This window comes from Lynx rufus, unplaced genomic scaffold (assembly GCF_022079265.1).
Source record: "Lynx rufus isolate CCGP_SWC_20201006 ecotype Redwood Valley unplaced genomic scaffold, mLynRuf1.p SCAF_13, whole genome shotgun sequence".
NCBI classification, from domain to species: domain Eukaryota; kingdom Metazoa; phylum Chordata; class Mammalia; order Carnivora; family Felidae; genus Lynx; species Lynx rufus.
The window spans coordinates 17,023,749-17,045,091 of NW_025814827.1; the positions used below are offsets into that span (position 1 = coordinate 17,023,749).

The 21,343-nt window shown below is 36.1% G+C and overlaps 1 protein-coding gene and 1 non-coding gene across 6 annotated transcripts in view; both read right to left on the minus strand.

The window, feature by feature from the left end:
- Positions 1-5,630: 5,630 nt before the first annotated feature.
- RNF111 (ring finger protein 111) overlaps positions 5,631-21,343 on the minus strand; it is a 99,893-nt gene continuing 84,180 nt past the window's right edge. For 2 of the 5 annotated variants that reach the window (XM_047075041.1, XM_047075042.1), the window contains exons 8-14: positions 17,420-17,768; positions 15,624-15,776; positions 14,476-14,602; positions 11,396-11,488; positions 10,490-10,585; positions 9,047-9,174; positions 5,631-7,272 (exon numbers count right to left, since the gene is read on the minus strand). In XM_047075041.1, the coding sequence (XP_046930997.1) occupies positions 7,155-7,272; positions 9,047-9,174; positions 10,490-10,585; positions 11,396-11,488; positions 14,476-14,602; positions 15,624-15,776; positions 17,420-17,768 (1,064 nt within the window). In that variant the 3' untranslated portion in view covers positions 5,631-7,154. The remainder of the gene's footprint in view (positions 7,273-9,046; positions 9,175-10,489; positions 10,586-11,395; positions 11,489-14,475; positions 14,603-15,623; positions 15,777-17,419; positions 17,769-21,343) is intronic. The other 3 variants (XM_047075045.1, XM_047075044.1, XM_047075043.1) reach the window with 3 other exon arrangements.
- Positions 20,228-20,361, minus strand: LOC124509060 (U4 spliceosomal RNA). The gene has a single exon (XR_006961403.1). It is a non-coding gene; the product is annotated as a U4 spliceosomal RNA (small nuclear RNA).

The window sequence follows — 21,343 nt, forward strand, 5'->3', positions numbered from 1 at the left end:
AGAATTCTCATGAGAGACAAGTTTTGTTTTTGTTTTTGTTTTTTTTCTATTCAGGCCTTCAGCTGATTGGACAGGGTCCACCTACATTAGGAAAGGCAATCTGCTTTACACAATCTACAGATATGCAAATGTTAATCTCATCTAGAATCACCCCCACAGATATACCCAGAACGATGTTTGACCAAATGTCTGGGCGCTCCAGAGTACAGTTAAGTTGACACATAAAATTAACCATCACAGTAATCACCTAACAAGAATATTGCAGAATTTCCCAACTACAGAAATACTTCGCTATCTCCCTCCCATAGGTTTCTTTTACTCAGATATCAGTGTAGAGAAGTTAAAGTTCTTCCACTACCGATTCCCCTGATGGCTTGAGAACATAGCTCATTTTGCACACATGGCTTTTCCATATGCTAAAATTTGGTTTAGGAGGGAAAAAACTAAATATGCCTAGGAAGTTTGTAGTAGTAATTCTAATAACGCAATAGGACTCGTTTTACCTAACTGTAATAGGTTAAAGATGGCTATAATTTGCTGCCACTTCTATTAACAGGCATAGCTATCTCCCCTCCCCTTGAATCTGTACTAGCTCCAGGATGGCTTGCTTGCATGGCTGTTGATGGGGGGGGGTGGGGGGTGGGGAGGAGAGGTACTCTTGGCCAATAGCCAATAAAGAACCAAAGTTTCCTATCAACAGCCATGTGAATGAGCTAAGGAGCATATCACCCAGACAGGAAAGGCTTCAGATGACTGCAGCCCCAGCTATCATTTTGATTGTAACCTCACGAGAGACCCCTAGCCAGAAGTACCCAACTAAGCTGCTTCCAAATTCTGGATCCAAAGAAACTAAGATGTTTGATGTTTAAGCCACTAAATTTAAATATTTCACAGCAATAGAGAATATAAAACTTTGGGGAGTGTGTGGCTAATAGTGAAGTGCTAAGAAGCCAGGTACACCATAAGAACTTATTCTCTGAGCAAATACTAATAGTATAGTAGTCTAGACAGCAGTTCAATAAAAGACATCCAATCCTTTTTATTTTTCTAAGTTTATTTACTTATTTTGAGAGAGAGCGAGCACAAGTGGGGCAAGGGCAGAGAGAGAAGGAGAATCCCGAGCAGCCTCCTCGCAATCAGTGCACAGGCCCGAGTCAGGGCTTAAACCCACAATAGTGTGAGATGACAACCTGAGCCAAAATCAACAGTCAGATGCTTGACCAACTCAGCCACCCAGGCGTCCCTCATTCCTTTTTAAAGGCAGGCCAGGATGCAGGATGGGAGACATACCACATCTCTTCCAATTTCCTTGTCTAACACACTTCTTACATAGGCTCTTGAAAATGTAAAGAATAGATTCTCTAGGATAACAAGTTTGGAGCATCCCATATTATGAGAGAATTTCCACATATGTATGTAAGAGGGGAAAGGGCAGGTCTTTGGGTCATCCTTGAACTGCCAGATTGGAAACTTCAGTGTCTTGAGTTATGCTACCAGTCACACAGGCAGTGGAAAAAATCAAGTTTTTTCTTTATGGAGCACAATGTATCAAATGATAATCTGCAGAATTCTACATTTTCCAAAGCTTTCCCCCTGCCCATGAATATATTTGAACATTACCACCAAAAGCAAAACTGATTTAGCAGTTTGTACTCAAGATTCAGCACAGCCCACAGTGAAAATCAGTATTTAGTGAATCCAATTCATTCTCTGTAGTGATGATAAAGAATTAAGAGATATGCAATTTGTTGGGACTAATCAAAGTATTTCCTGGAAACCCATACCTTCCACATGCTCTCTCAGTGATAGCTATTAGCCTAAAAATAAGCCTAGAAGAGGCTAATATAGGCAACTCAGTGGTATGTGCTTAATTAACCTTTAATGGGCACCAGGTTGCTGCATAACATAATTTGGTGAGGAGAAAATTTAGGGGAGAATGAGAAATTCTAGTTGTTAATTTCTACATAAAATTTTCCTTTTGATCAGAGAGGGCAAGTGGTTTGATATCATTTGCCAATTCTGATCCACTGGCAATGGCTGCCTAAAATACAGCACTGGATGGTACTGATAGGCAACTGTGCCCCTGTTGTGACTGCAAGGCAAGGGAATAAGGCAAATGTGCCAGCAATCCTCTACCCTTTGAGTAGAATAAAAATTCCAATCAATCAAAGTTCTAAAGAGGCTTGTTCTTTCTTATCTAGTAATTAGCTTCTTGGACTCTGTAAGAGGAAGATTAGAGACAACACTGATCTACGGTTCAGCACCATGCTATGCTACCATTTGTTATCAAGGTCAAGGGTAGTTGTTTTGGGTGGTAAAGGTGGAATGCAGTGAGCACTGGGAGAACTTATATTCTTAATGTAAGTATACTACATTCAAAGCTCTTTGCCCTTGTTACCTCATTTAATTCTAATTAACAACCTAGTCTGTCTTATAGATGAGAAACATGAGGTTCAGAAAGCTTAAGTTGTTCAAAGCTGCACAATTCAAAGCCCTTGTCCGTCTGACACGAAAACCTATATTCTTTTCACAACTCCAAAAATCATTTATGTGGCCTGTGAATTTGTACAGAATACATAGGACAAAGAGAAGATTGTGCCCAGTAATCCTAACCACAAAATTGGCTAACATTTTTTTTCTTAGTTAACAAATAGTTGTTTTGGACATATGGTTGGCCCTTGGACAATATGGAGGTTAGACGCACTGACCACAAAGACGAAAATCCATGTGTAATTTTTTACCCCCCCAAAACTTAACTACTAATAACCTACCGTTAACTTGAAGCCTTATTGATAACATAGTAGTAACACATATTTTATATGTCATATGTATTATATACTACATTACAATAAAGCAAGAGAAAAGAAAATGTTAAGAATATCATAGGAGTGCCTAGGTGACTCAGTTGGTTGAGTGTCTGACTTCGGCTCAGGTCATGAACTCATGGTTGGTGAGTTCAAGCCCCATGTCAGGCTCTGTACTGACTGCTCACAACCTGGAGCCTACTTCGGATTCTGTGTCTCCCTCTCTCCCTGCCTCTCCCCCACTCACACTATGTCTCTCTCTCTCTCTCTCAAATATAAAGATTAAAAAAAATTAAAATATCATAAAGATTGGGGTGCCTGGGTGGCTCAGGTGGTTAAGTGTCCAACTCTGGGTTTTGGCTCAGGTCATGATCTCATGGTTCATGAGTATGGGCTCTGTGCTAACAGCATCCCAACCTGCTTGGGATTCTCTCTTTCTCTGCCTCTCTCACACTGATGAGCACACTTTCTTTCTCAAAATAAATACACTTAAAAAAATATATCATAAGGATAATAAAAAAATAACACAAGGAAGAGAAAATACATTTTATTGTACTGTACTTACTGAAAATACCCATGTATAAGTAAATGGGCTTGTGCAGTTCAAACCCGTGTTGTTCAAGGGTCAACTGTAATTTTTTTAACATTTATTCATTTTTGAAAGATAGAGACACAGCATAAGTAGGGGAGAGACAAAGAAAGAGACAGAGGGAGACACAGAAACTGAAGCAGGCTCCAGGCTCCTAACTGTCAGCAAAGAGCCCGACGCGGGGCTCAAACCCACTGACCACGAGATCATGACCTGAGCTAAAGTAGGATGCTTAACCGACTGATCCACCCAGGTGCCCCTGTAACTCTTAATTCAAGAAAATTATTTAGAATGATTGAATCTATAACTGAGAGAAGACAGTTCAACCTTGATACATCCAATATTGTGACACATGAAGTCTTTTTTTTTTTTTAAGATTTTTAAAAGTAACCTCTACACCTAATGTGGGGCTGAGACTCACAACCCCAAGATCAAGGGTCACATGCTCTAACAACTGAACCAACCAGGTGCCCCAGGAAGTCTTGAGTAAGTAAAAAACTCACTGTGTGGGGTGCCTGGGTGGCTCAGTAAGTTGGGCATCTGACTTGGGCTCAGGTCACGGTCTTGAGGTTCGTGAGTTCGAGCCCCATGTCAGGCTCCGTGCAGACAGCTCAGAGCCCAGAGCCTACTTCGGATTCTGTGTCTCTCTCTCTCTCTCTCTCTGCCCCCTCCCCCGCTCATTCTCATTCTCTCTCTCTCAAAAATGAACTAAAAAATAAAAAAAGTAAAAAGTTATGCACGCTTTCATATGTTCACTCACAACTCTGGTTCCAATGACATTATTTTTATATAAGATTATGTTACTCAGCCACAATTTCTTCTATTTTCCTTGGAGATTTTTGGAACTTAGCCTCCACAGTGGGAGAATGCTAAAGGTCTATTAAAATGGAGTAACTGAGGGGTGCCTGGGTGGCTCAGTCAATTAAGCATCTTTTGGCTCAGGTCATGATCTCGAGGTTCATGAGTTCAAACCCCACGTTGGGCTCTGTGCTGACAGCTCAGAGCCTGGAGCCTGCCTCTGATTCCGTGTCTCCCTCTCTCTCTCTGCCCCCTCCCCCGCTCATTCTCATTCTCTCTCTCTCTCAAAAATAAATAAACATTAAAAAAAAATTCACTGTGTTTCCAGAGGAGTTGGAAGGTAAATTAGAAATCAGGATGTATTTTCTATGGAATTAAGCTATTCTCATTTGTGAAAAACTAATAGTGAAATGTTCAGTCTGTATTTTAATTTTAGTATTAACAAATGTTAGTTTTCTGTATGTCAAACTGTTATGGTTCAAATGATAAAGTGTTTTTAGCAGCTAAAATAAAGTCACCAGAGTAAGAAAAATGTTTCAAATATCAGTTTATCACTTGCATATTAACAACAATAAAAATAAGAATTTTCTGACAAAAGAATTTTAGTTCTAAAGTATTTGGACAGCTATCACTGAAATTTTCATTTTGACATAAGATGCAGCAGGATACGGAAGACACCAAAACAAAGCACAAAAGTTATATTAAAAATTATACTCTTCCTTACTTGGCTCATTACTAATCACATTTTCTGTAACTAATTGCAGTAGCTTACTAAGCTCCTGCATTAACAATCCAGGTTTATGCCACAAATACCTGTATTAAATAAACTTTAGGGTAATAATGCTCTATCCACATTAAAAAAAAAAATCAGTAGCAATTATAAAACAGGTCAACAGGTAGTCGTGCATCTAAATCTGGTGTAATATTAAAAAATAGAGAAATCTATCTGTTCTTCTTGTGTTTTAGGGAACATCAAGAGGACTCAATTGTACAGAATTCTCCCCATCGATACTTCTTCCACCCTTGGCAATGACCCTGGGTTTTCTAGTGCCAAGTCCTACACCCACTGCAGGCTACTCAAAGATAGGCTACATGCTCTCTTCCCCAGTAAGGTGGCAGGCATAGGCCAATGTCACTCTTTCTCTGTCTCCTTCCTCTGCCCTTCTACAACTACAGCCTATCATCAAGTATTCTTTTTAAAACAATGTTATTTTCTATCCAAATTTCTAAACCATAGTCCATCCTCCATCTCTACATAAAACCATGTCAAGGCATGTTTTAAACTGACAATTACTACAGTGTAACATTACTAATACAAAAAAGGCAAATAGCCATAACTGAATACAAAAATTATGCAAATGTCGACTTGAGTGAAATCACTATTTTGAACTCCAAGATGTTTAATATAAACGTTTATAAAACTAATTATGAAACACAAAGACAATAGAAATATAAGTTATTTATTAATCAATCCACTTACAAAGCAGGTGGCTTAATGCAAGCTTATTGACATCTTCACATATGATCCATGGGAACATGTCTTCCACATACAGACAGTGACGTTACTGACTGATGCATTTGCAATCTGGGGCATATTAAGCATATTTAGACAAATAAAATTAGGCTATCCTGTATATGAAAGTATCTTGATAATATGCATCCTGAAGTGGATTAAAACTTTCTCCAAAGGAGAAATGTTAGTACGTTAACTTAACTTTATATTCTATATTATGCAGTAAATCTTAACTATAGAAATTAAAATTTTTAAATCAGTGATCGACTCTTGGTAATGTATGAAGTGGGCGTCTAAAACCAGAGCAACAGTAGGTTTGTGCCTCACAGTATCTGCAGATTTACTGTTTTCAAGTTTAAAGAGAAATAAAACAAGAGACATGTAGATTCAGCTGACTTTATTTATCTTTAAACTAATAAAATCCCTTAAAAGTGATCCTGGGACCTTTAGAAGTTCTATGAATGCATAGATACCTGCCAATGACTGCAATTCTAACTCCTGACTGAATGTGTTTATTACAAAATCAATGTTAAGCAGATATCGTTACTGTAACGTGCTTAGCAGAAGACTGAACAAAATTCTACATGTCTTCTTCAATTTCCCTAAAATTTTGTTAAATCTGCAAGTATGTACAATCCAGCTAATTGAAATTAATATTTAGTGTTCATCAGAGCTGTTTCACAGCAGCAAAAACTGAATCAGGGAAATAAAGTTCTAAATGATGTAGGAAAAAGATAAATACAATCAGAACAGCAGTCTATATGTATGATATCAATATTCAACTCTATCTGCGTTGTGCTGAAAGGAAAAGGATACACCAAGAACATGTCTATTGATCACTCTGGTGATGTGAATACCACCTGCATCTGATTGAATATGGTTTGTATTCTGTTCCCAGTATTAAGGATGGTATTTAACTCAGAACTCCATATTGTAAATATACAGCAGCCATTTTGTCCTAATTAAGGAATGTCTTAATACACAATATTATCATTTTCTAGAGGATCTTTATACATTAAACTAAAGCACATGATTGATTAAATTAAAGGTTAGTAATGGATAAAAAAAATTCATAATTCTCAAGACCTGGTACTATGTAAAAAACAAAAAGACCACAAAATTCTACTTACTAAAGCAGCTAATCTTGCCTGCAAGTTTAGGGTCACAAGCCCATAATATGTGCAAAGAAATGCAATACAAGGAACCATGCAAAAATACAGTAAAATGATACAGGAAAAATGTCAAACCTAGAAAAAAAAAGCTTTTATAAATACATCAAACTCAACTGTATACATAAACTGTAGGTCTAGCATTAGTTGTACCATATAGCAGAGCCGCACTCTAAGTTCAAGGCTTCCAAATCTGCGCAGGTAAGTCACGCCATCTTTGGTTGACTGCAGTACCAGGAGGATGGGAATGAGAGGGAGGGCAAGAGTTCTGAGACATGGTGTCAACTTTCACTTGGCAGCTGGGCCTCAATGTCCACTCTGCATATGGGGCACTTCTTATTGGTGATCAACCACTGGTCAACACACACTTGGTGGAAAAGGTGCATACAGGGAAGGCGCCTATTATAGGCAAACAAAACAAAAAGCAAAAATTGCAAAAGTGAATTTCCTGACAACTACACGTAGCATTTATTTTCAAATAAATGATAACATGTAATAATCCATGAGTGTTTTGCAGTTAGCAGGCATCTTCCCCTTTTGTAAAAAACAAACAAACAAACACACATTTACACAGCCTCTCTAACAAGTTACACCTATATTAACACTTTGGACAATATAATGTATAAATGACCACAATAATTAACTGTCACAACTATGAAATCAAATTATATGTAATCTTTACAATCTTAAGAACAACAATTACACTGGCAATTATTCTGATTTGGTTTCTATACGTGAACTGCCAACACAGAGGTTGGCAGTATGTTCCCTGTTACATAATACTGCAAATATATTTTTAATATCAAATCACTGCATTTATACACTTTAAAAATGTATTGCATTTAATTCTCTCTCAAAAACGTTAGAACTCATGTTGTAAATATAGCATGTCATACTAATTAAGGAATGTCTTAATATGCAAATATCATTTTCTACCTAGATGATCTTTATACCTTAAACTTGAGTACCTCACTGAATAAAGGCTAATAATATTGTTTTCATGGGACAATTGTTATATCCACTTAATACTATGCTACTCCTTTACAGGTAGGTTAATCTGTTTTGTAATATATTTGCATTATCAAACCATGTTGTATACTTTGAAATTAATACATTATATGTCAATCATATCTCAATAAAAAAATTAGTGGAAAAAATAAAAGTAGGTTACGAAGTTAAGTGTACTACGCTATCAATTAGAAACTGAGAAATAAAGCTTCCAGGCAATACAGGATAATATTAAATCTAAGTGAACAGTGAGATAAAAGTTACTGACTTAAAAGTGTCCATGTATACTTCCATCCACTGTTAAAAGAGTTGTCATACATTTTCAGACTTCCTAATATTTTATAAAATTAGTAGCTAAAAAGAAGCGTTCCAATTACTGCTTGAACAGGATTGTCAGTGCTGTGAAAACAACTGCCTTCCATATTTATAAACCTTCATTGGAAATCCAGTGTTCTAAAATATCCTTACATATGGTATGGTAGCCAATTGTTCATAATATTTTTTCTGTCTCTGCCAACTGAAGAAATATGATAAAGTTATCCTTATAAATTAGGGCAACAATATCATCATACAGTTCTGTTATATATGTTTCAGAACTTGTTTCATATGGCATTATGTTACGTTAGAAAAAAACACAATAGGAATAAAACAATTACTCAAGAGATTATAAAAAGAAAATGCCTAAAATTAACAGTGGGTTAGCACAGTAACATTTCTAAAATGTGCAGCTGCAAAAAGAGAACTGTCCTATAAGTTGAGGGAAAATTTTAGGGCAAACCTAATTTACAAAAGATGCTGTAAGACAAACTGCATGCAGCTAATCTGGACTGCCCTCTTTAAGATTTGGAGAATACATTAATTTAACTGCCTTAGCCTCCCAAGCCTCCAAATTCTCCTTCTGCAAGATTTACAGAAGACAATTTGACCACAAAATTTCCCTGGCCAAATCCTGGTGTGCTGTGTATTTCCCATTCCCATCCCTTTGTTGGTCATACAGAGACTCTCATCTTTCTATTCTTCCACTCACTAGAAGGGAATTCTACACTTCAGATACTGATAACAGGATATGCAAGCAGTAATCTTTATTTGGTTTCTCGTCTACTTTCAAATCAAATCTCTCGTACAGTTCTGACAACAGACTTTTAGATAATTAATGTCTAGTTACCTCACATCTTCACCTTCCTCTAAAATAGACAAACAGATAGTACATTTTTCCTCTGTGTCTTCCTCAGTCCCTTCTTCCCCATCTTGTTTGCAGTGCAGTTTCCTCTGTGAGAACCAATCAGTTGTTACCTTATTAGTAGAGATGACATTATTGAACAACTGAGTAAAGTCTGTGTTTATTTGAAAAACAAAAACAAAACAAAACCACACATTCACACCCACAACTTATTTCCCAGGTACAGCTGTCACGAATTAATGGATGAATTAAGTGACTACCACCACCTGTTCTTTTAAGACCTTTAAATAGCATGAAAAGCAAAATCAAATGTAACAGAAATTCATTAGTTTGAATTCACCAGTTTCTATTATTTGTAATCCACAATTAGGAGGATATACAACATGAACTCTATTTTTGTCCCATCATGAATACAGTTAAATGAACTTTATCTTTACTAATGAATGGTTCAAATAATATCCAAATAAATTATTGCTAATTATACTCATTAGCTTACATAGTTGAAAGGACTTAAATTTAATGGTAACACCTCACTAATACTCTTGGAAAACAGACAAAAACTACAAAGGCAGCAATTTTCATACTTTATTATTCTCTGTATATCACAGGACATTGTTGCCTGTTGAAAGAAACTTATTTAATATGTCTGCACTTTAACTTCTAGATAGACTACTACATAAGGAGTGGAGGGTAGAATATAAAAAATGTATATCAATTAAATGTGCACATAAGTGACAGGCTCAATAATGGTATTGCCATATGATGAAGTTTTGTATAAGCTCTTAAAAAAGAATATGAGTGACTTGTGAGGGCTGAAAGAGAAGGAAAAGAAAATGTGCAAAACTGTGTGCATACCATCCACTTTGTGTTATTTCTGAAGGAGAAAGGAAAAACACATACATATGCACGTTATTGCAAATGCATACAAATATCTGGAACATTACCTAAGAAATCCTTCACTATGATTTTTCTTCTGGGAAGGAAGACTGGAGACAGCAGGGTAAGAAACTTCAAGTGTATATTTTTAGGCTTTCAATTAAAAAAATTTTTTTTCTTTAATGTTTATTTTTGAAAGAGAGAGAGAAAGAAAGAGAAAGAGGAGAGGGAGAAAACAAGTGGGGGAGGGCAGAGAGAGAGAGGGAGATAAAGAATCCAAAGCAGGCTCCGGGCTCTGAGGTGTCCACACAGAGTGCAATGCAGGGCTCAAACTCCCAAACCGCCAGATCATGATCTGAGCCGAAGTCAGACGCTTAACTGACTGAACCACCCAGGTGCCCCAGGCTTTCAATTTTTTTAAAAAACTATGTATGTGTTGTTTTGGTAATAAATAATAGGGTTGCTAGATTCCACAATCTCCAAAAAGGTCCATAATATTAAATTGTATGCATTTCAATAATAATATAGACACTTCATAGAATAAATTCTTACCTTTTTGTATTTATGTGGATATGTACATCTTTCAATTGTCCCCTGGGATGCACCACGATTCACATTTCCTAATCTTTCTTCCAAATGAATCAGTTCCTGAAGGTAAAGGACAATTAGTATTAAAAACCAGGATGATTATTTCTTGAACAGCACTGTCAATATTGTAAAAGCAATGAAGTCCCATATTTATAAACCTGCAATATAAATACAGTGTTCAAAAAGCCATATATGGTAAGGCAAATCGTTGTTTGTAATTCTTTTCTCAGCCAATTGAAGTGGTATGGCAAAGTTATCTTTACGGATTAGGGCATCATATTACTACAAGGTACTGTATGAGTCAGTAAATATGAATGCCAGAAGAAGATGAAATCATTGTAGTAAAATAGGGAAACAAATGAAACAAGTTTACTGACTCCAACTTCCAAAGTGACATGAAGAAACAAATCAAAATTTCAAATATATTCAAATAATTTGTTTTTCCTGAAAATTCAAACAAGATAGTTAGCTACAAACCAAATTACTTGGGTTTTTTTCCTCCAATAATGTTTCTCTAAAAATGAGCTTAGTCAAAAGCAGTAAGTTTCCCCCACCCCAAATTTAATGGTATAGCTCTTTATCTGACATTTATATTGATTTAATTAATAAATACCTGTACTCTTTTATATTAGGTATTTTCATTTATTCATCTTTAACTTTTGGGTACTTTTTGATACCAAGATAAATATCGCTTATAAATCTTTCTGTGATAACCCCCAGAAGTAGTATCAACAATTCAGATCCCCAGCCACCATGGCAATCCTATTCAACAGTGAATACTAAGAATACATACATCATATATTCTCTCTCTACATTAAAGAGAGTACTAAAGATACCGTTGCAAATTATCTTATTAATTTTATTACACACCTCAAAATTGCCCCTGAAAGGACCTCTGAATGATGTTCCATCCAATCCTGATGAAATGTAACGAATATGAGGGTAGCCTGCCATGTCAGGAACCTATTTTAATAGAAGAGATAGGCTAAATCAAGTAAGAGTAGGCTCAAGTTTTAACACACTAAATAACTGAGACACAATTCTCTCCATTCGGCTAGTCACAAAATTGAACTTCAGTAAGTATATGTAACTGCAAGTTTGCACTCTGTAAAAGGATTAAGTTCCTCTTCAAATATAATCTCGTAAGGTAACACTTAAAATATAATAAAAAAAAAACAAAAACAAAAACAAAACAAGAATAGCTGTTCCATGAGATAACAAATTGTTTTAATAAATTGTTTTATTTTGCACAAAGACTCCTAAATAGAAAATACCCAAAGTTAAGACTGCTGCTCTTAGTAGCCTAAAAGCATAAAGACTAAAACCTTCGTAAAATTTTGTCATTTTCAGAGAACTTTATTAAATCATAGTAAGAAATCAAAATGCACAAAATTTTCCAATGAAACTTATTTCCCTTACTCTAACTTCCTAACAGCAATAGGTACCCTACTCCTTTTTTTGTTTGGTTCTGTTAGTGAAAGTTATTTTTTTTAATGTTTTCTTTTATTTTTGAAAGAGAGAGAGAGAGAGAGTACAGAGAAAGGCAAAGGGAGAGAGGGGGACAAAGGATCCAAAGTGGGCTCTATGCTGACAGCAGCAAGCCCAATGTGGGGCTCGAACTTACAAACCATGAGACCATAACCTGAGCCAAAGTCAGACCTCAACCAACTGAGCCCACCCAGGTGCCCCTGTTAATGAAAGTTTTAATAGTGTTTTCTGATTCTTCTGTTAGGTGTACTCAATCCTCATTATTCATGGATCCCTTGTGAATTTGCCTACTTGATAAAATTTATTTGTAACTCCAAAATTAATACTCGTGCTCTCTCAATCATTTGTGGACATGCACAGCAGCAAAAAACTCGAGTTGTCCCGTTCCCATCTAGGGTAGAACAAGGCTCTGCCTTCTTCTTTCAGCTCTTATACTATAAACATGGGTCTTTTTTGCGGTCTATTTAGTGCCGTGCTTTCCACATTTTTGTGCTTTTTACTGGTGACTTTGCTGTTCAAAATGGCCACAAGGATAATGCTTAAATGCGGACTAGTGCAAGAAGGCTTCAATATGCCTTACGGACAAAACGAGCGTAGATAAGCTTCATTCAGGCCTGAGTTTTGCTGGCCCATGAGCTCAATGTTAACAACTCAATAATATATAATATAATAATAATAATGGTATCAGGACACCTGATACTTTGATGTCCAAAATGGACATCAAAACAAGATTATATATTGACTGGCTGTTGTTAGCAGATCAACACTGTGACCAGATGCTTGCAGTAACTTAAACTTGCATTTACCACAAGAAAAATGGCTCTATAGTTACTTCCTCAGTGTTTGCACAACTTTACAGAATGTAACTACCGTGCTTAACAAGAGTAGACTGGGGCACCTGGGTGGCTCAATTGGGTAATCGTCCGACTTCGGCTCAGGTCATAATCTCGCACTTTGGGAGTTCGAGCCCCATGTCGGGCTCTGTGCTGACAGTTCAGAGCCTGGAGCCGGTTTCAGACTCTGTGTCTCCCTCTCTCTCTGCCCCTCCCCAGTTCGCACTCTGACTCTTGCTCTCTCAAAAATAAACATTTAAAAAGTTAAAAAAAAAAAAAAACAAGAGTAGACTGTATTAGGAAAGGGAGATTCTAGGACAGAGCACTGTTCTTCCATCTTTGTTTTTTTTTTAAGTTTACTCATTTATTTTGAGAGACAAAGATAGAGAGTACGATGAGGGGGAGGAGCGGCAGAGAGAGACACAGAGAGAGAGAAAATCCCTAGCAGGTTCCGTGCTGTCAGCTCAGAGTCCGACATGGGGCTCAATCTCACCAACCGCGAGATTATGACCTGAGCCAAAATCAACAGCTGGACGTTCAAATGACTGAGCCACTGAGGGGCCCCAATTCTTTCATCTTTATAAAATCTCCAATATTATTTTTTAGTGAGCTTCCACTGAATCACAACATGCTTTTAGCAAGTTTATAGCTTTAAAAGACAATTCATACATAGTAAAGAATTTAAAATAAGCAGTAACTTTTAACCGTCAAATAGATTATTTAAATATCTACAACTTTCCTTATGATCAAAATCAATACTACCCACCTCTCAGCAGATAACCCAACCTCCTACACATCTCCAAGGAAAATAAAAAATCAGAAAGGAACTCCTGCCCCTCAAATTACTTAAACCTGCTCTTACCCTATACCCCTCCCTTAGTCTCCTTTGTTCCTGAGTCCCAGTTTCTTGGGAGGGCAGCTTTAGCTGTTATTGTTGAGTGACCCCCATGCCTAAGATCTTTAAATACCAACTTACTCAGAGTTCCTTGTGCTTATGCTGTTTGACAGCTCCTTATATGCTATAACCACTGTAAAGTACTACTCCCAACTTCAAAGTCTAAGTCGCAGGTATGATAGAGCATCCTGGAAACAATTCCTGCAGTGTCTTTACCCTCACAAAACAAAACAGCTCCCTACTCTATACCACTTTTATAACCAGTAGGTATCATGAATAGCAAATTCAATCTATCTTTGCTGAACTTGTTCTGTAGAACTCAAATTGGTACTGACAAGATCTGAGTCTGTTCAAATCAGAGAATTAGTAAAGCCCTTCTGCAGATCAGAAAATAAAGAATGAATGCATCATAACAGAACCATTAGCAGTTATGACAAAATAAAGCATATGTCCTAGTGACAGTGGAAAGACTGTCATCTTGGTATAAAAGAAAAATCTTGGTCATTTTTTATATTAAGAATAGAGTACATTTCACAATGCAAATACAAATACAGATTTCAATATATCTAGTTTTTTATGGCACAATTTCAGTCTAATAATTCTCAAATTCTATTAAAACACCGATATCAATTCAGAATGTTTTTTAAAATTTCCAACAAAATATTTAACTTTTCTTAGAAAAGAATACTTTTAGAAGGAGAATAGGTGAGAATTCTGATATTTTCCTCCTTTACCATTAAAGGAAGAGCTCCTAGTTGTAAGTGGTGAAGTCGAGGTGGCGCATGATAATGGGCCAAGTGAGGGTGCAGCGCTCCAGGCGTGTAAGTGGCCGCAGTCACTCCAGCTTCAATCCCCAGCTCCCTGACGAAGGAGGAGAACGCTTTAACGTTTAGCCATCCTTAGAGTGTCTTTATTATCAACAGAAACGGGGGAGCGTGTTTGCATTTTTTAGAGTAATCTAAAGTTTCTTAACTGACACAGCTGAGAAAAAGATAATTTACCCCCAAAACTTAACTATCCAGCAATTAACACTCAAAAATTCAGTTTTGTGACTATAAGAAGCAAAGCATTTGTACTCAGTTTCACATCCTACAAAGGAAGGAAATATTCAACGAATTACCCTTAAGGTTCCTTCCAATCTAAAAGTCTGATTCTACTTGAGGAACATACAAAATATAGGGTTTAGTTTTCTAGTTTATATGAATGTTACAGATGCTCCCAGGACTTGTGTTTGTTGGACAGTGTCTCTGGGTTACTTTCAACAGGAAAATTAGAAGAACCAACATTTCTATACCTTTTAAAGCAAGGTCAAACAAAATTCTAGAAAGAGTAAAATTGGTAAATGCCAAATTTTCATTTATTGATTCTCATTTTATGTTTTGCCTCAAATGTCATTGTGGACCAAGATCTCAATGACTGCCTACATACAATGGATTCAGAAAGAAAAATTAATGCAAATCTGCTTCCATTTCTCTAAAAAAGACCACACTCCTAGGAGGATGCAGGCTCCATTTCCCTTGTCAATAAGCAGGGGTAGGTGGCGGTAAAGCAGATCTGAGTACAGAGGTGGTGGTGAGGGGGGTGGATAAGGAAGTTGTGAGAGTAAGATCCATTTAGGGAGTTAACTTTAATGGCAGATACTTCCGAAAAACAATTAACAAAAAAGCTCTACTCTCATTTGACATGGTTCTCTGACCCAGAACTCAAGTTCCTCTTTCCACTCCAAGTTTCTATAACTTGCCCAGAGACAGTGCCTCACAGCTAAGCTGGAATTCAGCCTCTCCACATCACCATTCTGTATGACATTCCACTACAAAGCATCTGTTCTGATAGTTTTACCACAGGCTCCTGAGCATAACTTTGAAATAAACATGATACTGACCAGGCAGATCTCTCTGGAGCCTGTCGAGGATGTGAGGACATAGTCTGAGGCACATGAATATGATGCCCATGACCATAGTTTGGGTGCATCCTATGTGGATGGGGTGGGGGCCGTTCATGTGCCCGCCTGGAAACACAGAACACAAAAAGACCACTGGAAATAATTGAATAATTGGTTATTTCTTAATGTAGAAAAAGAAAATCTAGTATTATTACAAACATCTATAAATCAGTCATAAATTTACTTCTGTAACAATATATTATAAAAATATAAAATAACCTATTGATTAATAAATCAAGACACCCTAACCCCACAAATCTCAATGCTCATTTATTACAATGTCTCCAATTCAAATATGCTCCAAGGAAAAATTTTAACATTATCTTGTATGCTTTCCCTACAGCAGATATTTTACACGGAGTAACAGGAAATGAGTAGAAATAGAATTTTAAAAATTAAACACCCTAGCAAATGCTGCAGGCACAAAATAAGGGAGGAAAATGGAAACTTTTATTTTGCTTTGCTTTTATACTGTAATGACATTTATCCATTTTAATGACTAAAACTTACTTTAAGAGAAAAAACTTTTAACCTTGTGCACTGTTTTCAAACACATGCAAATACATGTTAACACATCTGGGAAACGGAGATTAACTCCATTCACATCTTTATTCTGTATCCCAGATTATTATATTCTCTTCGTCTAAAGTCAGCCACATTTATAAATGTAAATAGTCATAAAATTTTAAACAAAAGATTCCAAGTATTCATTTTTATAGTCTAATTCTTATTTTCTACCACTTTCTAACATATTTACAGGTTTTCATGTGTAAGCTTAATGATTTAAAACGTAATTTTTTCTAGATACTGGAAGATATGAATTTTAAATTGCCAACTTTTAATATAAAGAGTTACTATATTAGCATGCCAGTAATAGCCAGAGATTCTGGAAATAACCTTACATAACTAAAGAAAGAATTTATACATGTGGTAGATTAATTAGATCAAGAATTCTGCAAACAAACAAAAAAGGAAAGCGTTTTTGCAAACATATTCTGAAAAGGGACAAATGGTAAATATTGCTGGCTGTTTAGGCTGTATGGCCTCTATTTCAACTATTCAATTTAGTCTTTGTGGTGTGAAAGAACACACAGACAATACATAAATGAACAAGCATAGCTGTTGACCTATAAAACTCTATTTACAAAAACAGGCAAGCAGAATTAGAGCAATACAGTTTGCTACCATGAATTAGAAAGTCATATTCTCACTTTTTAAAAGAAAACAAAAAGTTCATTTATATATAGTCTTTTCATGATGTTTGGAGAGTACAATACTTTAATATTTAAATTTATAAATAAACAGGTAAAGAATACTATTTTTTCAATGTCAGTTGTTGAAAATTCTACTAGTACTCTTCTTCCCTCTGGAATAAATCAAATTAAGTCTTGACAACTTTATATGTTGTTCCTCAGGATCATCGATTTTAACATGAATCTTTACTATGTGATATTGAAGAAACCGACAAGAGACTGGTTTACAAAAATAAATGACCCTGGGTCATACCCTGAAAATGGTTTGATTTCTTTAAATAGCCTGATATTGACTTGTTTTGTCAAGCTACCTACAACTCAGGACAAGAAAAAGGAAGATTCTAGTTAGTAAAGAATAATTTCCTAGTGAGCTGAGGATTCAGCACAGTTACATCACTTCTAAAGATTTTAGTTTTAAAAACTAACAGCAATAGAAGGAAGAGGAACACAGCATGATCGTCTTTTAGAAAACAGAAAACATACGTTGGATGCTGCATCATCCTCCTCCTTTGAACTTCCATCCTCTGCATCACTTCATGAGGATGCAGTCTCTGTGCTGCAGGTGCCGCGGCTGGGATGTGGTGTGAGATTGGCTGGTGTGTGGGAGGAAGATGCTGAGGGATTGGTGCAGCTGTACTGGCTAAATGAGTCGGGGGTGGGGGTGCCACAGGGTGAGATGTTGCATGAGAAGATATCTGAGAATGGAAAGCATGTACAGGATGAGGAATAACATAATCCACTTGAGGTGGAGGCTGAGTCTGAGGAGGAGGGTTTCCATGAGAGTGGGGACAGGCAGAGGCTTGATGATGAAGTGGTCTTGTCAAGGAGGCATCTGTAAAAAAAATGTAGGCACCATGCAGTTGAGCATATATTGCTGTTACATATTCCTTTTGTAGTTTACAAACATATTAGTACACGTTTAATTTTTATGGACACTGTATCAATGCTTGAGTCTGCTCAATTCTGCTTTACAACCTGCTTTCTTCTTTGAATAATCTTAGGTATCTTCTCATGTCAATATATATAGCTTCTCATGTCAATGTATCACAGCTTCACAGCATTCTATTATAGGGATACACCAACATTTATTAAAGAAATCGCCATTGATAAAAATGGGAAACCCAACACTAAACATCTGTGTGTATGACGCCTCTTGTACTCTTTCATACATATATGCACAAGTGCATGTGCACATGCGCGTGCGCGTGCACACACACACACACACACACACACACACACACACTACTCACGGTTTTTGTAGCATAAATTCCTATAAATAGTTCTTAGTCTGAGAAAATCTTTTAAAACTCAGATATCAGTCAACAAAATACCCTTCCCAAAAGGTTACTATAATTAATATTTCAGTGAACAGCATACAAGAGTACCTGAAACCCTATACTACTAATTTTTTTAAATGACAATCAGAAAAATATTATATTTATTAACCACTTATATTTCTTCCCAGAATATCTATTCATATTCTTAGGCTATCATTCACCTTTTTCTCAATGATTTACAAGTATTCTTTGTATACATGGAAAGTTTGTCATAATAAGGTATAAACATTTTTCCAAATTGTCTTCTGTTAATTTTGTTTTACCATATATGCAAGTTTTTTGCTTTTGTCAAATGTAGAATTGACACTTTCACAAATATGTAAATCTTGCTTTCCTTTATGATTACTAGTTATAGAGCACTACAAAGAGAAAAGGAACTTGAGAGTTCTTCTGGACAAGACTGCAAAGATATTCTTTTATTGCTGCTCTTCTCTCTCCCTGCCCCAGGCCACTTTTCCTGAGCTATAGTAAGAAGATGAAGGGGCATATTTGCAAAGAACCTGAAATGGAAATTAGCCTTAATAAAGATGGTTTCCCCCATTTCTTCGTTATGTTTCAAAGTGGCTGCTGAAAAGTCCCTCTGAGGAATACACATCTCTCTTACTGGAGGAGATATGCATCTTTTTGAGGTCTAAAAATATGTTTGTTTCTTCCTTGGATTTCAGCCTCAATTTCACTGTATTTGGAAGATTTTCTTGGAGTCTGGTATGGAAGTATAGCCATTCTCTAGTTTCATGACAGAAGAATTACCTTGAATTTTAATCCTTTTGATTCACCCTTTGTTCAGCATGAATGAATAGGTAAGCATGAACTCATTTCAACCACATTTTCAAAGGACACCTTACTAGCATGTATTTAAAGGAATTTTTAAGTGATTTTCTAAATATCATGTTTTCAAATCTAGGCTTTACTCCAAGCCTCCAAACTCAGTACCTGGTCATAAAAAAAGAAGTCGCTATGTTTTACCATTGTTAGCTATCTTTCCTCAAATTCAGAGCATTTTTTCCAGTTTCAATTCAAAGTTTTCAATTTCTATAATCATTAGGCAAGAAATAATATTGACAAATATTACAAAATTTTAAAGTTTTGTTTCAGAATGAATCAATTTATTTAACTCTTCAGCAATCATTTCATTTTTCAGCTTTATTGAGATATGATTAACAAATACAATTATATATATTTAAAGTGTACAATGATGATTTGACATACATATACTTTGTGAAATGATTACCACAATCAGGTTCATTAACACATCCATTACCTCACAAGTTACCATCTTTTGTGTGTGTCTGGTGAAAGTTCAGCCATTACTATAATTCACTATATATTCCAAACAAAACAGATTGCTAACCACTGTAGAAAGGTGACATTCTGCATTCCCACAGACCATTTCCCTTCCTTCTCTATTTTATGTGTTCTTGACAGTTAAAAAAAAAAGTTCTTGATATTGTTTCCTGAAAGTTCAACATGTCACTTTGACCCAGCAGCAATCGCACTCCTAGAAGTTACCCTACAGACTAAAAAACTACAATGGGATCATCAACAGAGAACTGATTTAATATACAATGGGATATTATGAGGGTATTGAGAATAGCAACCTAGATTTTTATGTGCTAATATGGAAAAAAATCTAAGATGGACTATTAAAATTTTTTTTTTTAATTTTTTTTTTTCAACGTTTATTTATTTTTGGGACAGAGAGAGACAGAGCATGAACGGGGGAGGGGCAGAGAGAGAGGGAGACACAGAGTCGGAAACAGGCTCCAGGCTCTGAGCCATCAGCCCAGAGCCCGACGTGGGGCTCGAACTCACAGACCGCGAGATCGTGACCTGGCTGAAGTCGGACGCTTAACCGACTGCGCCACCCAGGCGCCCCCTAAAATATTTTTAAAAATGAAAAAAAAAAAAAAAAAAACCAACAAACAGAGGCAAATATGTTATGATCCCACTTTTTTTTTTTAAAGGAGAGACATATATATACTTTTGTGTGTACAAAGAAAACGTCTGAAAGGTTTTATAAGCTACAATTAGCAATAATCGTGCCTCGGATAAACCTCATTGGCTACGATACTGCCACTGTGCAAAGCTAGGTTTTATAAGCTACAAACAGTTGTCACCTTCAATGTATCAAGATAAGTGGTATGTGAGAAGGGCCGTTAACTTCTCATTTATGTCATTCTGTAGTTTGAACTTCTTACGATGTAAAGAAAGTTACTTTTATAATAAAAGTAAAACAAATTTAAATCTAAAACACTTCTTTATTAGGGCAAAATAGGTTCCCTTTAAATTGCTAAACATATTATTTTTTGGGAGGGGGAAGAAAACCACACATTTTGAGTTCCTAATAAAAGACGATCAATTAAAGATAAATATCAATAGGTATCACAAAACAGCCTGTACATTATACCAGTGCTCATACATAGAATTTGCTCATTGGTCAATACTTTGCAAAAACTGTTTCAAGACCTGTTTTCTAACTTATACTGTACATCTTAAGTTGTATTATTGAAAAGGTAAATGATATATCACCAGGTTTCACTGTACAAATTCTGGATTGACTCCAGCTGTGTGTGCAAAACCCAGATTTTTAAAATTATTGGAATGGAAGAAGTCTAATGAGATATGTAACTGAAAATTATCCCTTGCATGTAATCAGAACAAAAGCAAATGTTCTTGCCAACTTCCTAATTTACTCCTGGCAGTGAATTTTCAGTGTTTGTTTTTTTTTTTTTAAACCAAAGTATCTATTAAGTTTCCATTTGATTATTAGCCTGTAATATAACAAAGGAGTAAATATGTGTTGCACAGCCTAAGAGTATCTCTCATTTCTTATGATACTCAGACACCAAACAGATTTCAATTTCTTCAGAAAAGCCACATCTGGCTCTATTAATTGCCTGCATCAAATGAATACAGAAATCTTTTTGCATTCGGCCAAGCTTTCTGTGCAGTTGTTCTCTCATATGCCTCAGCTGACCCTCAGAATTTTTAGTCAAAACTCACTTTCCTGTGCCTAGCAACAACTACTGAACTTTCAAATTGCCAGTTATTCCTAAAGGATAAATCTCAA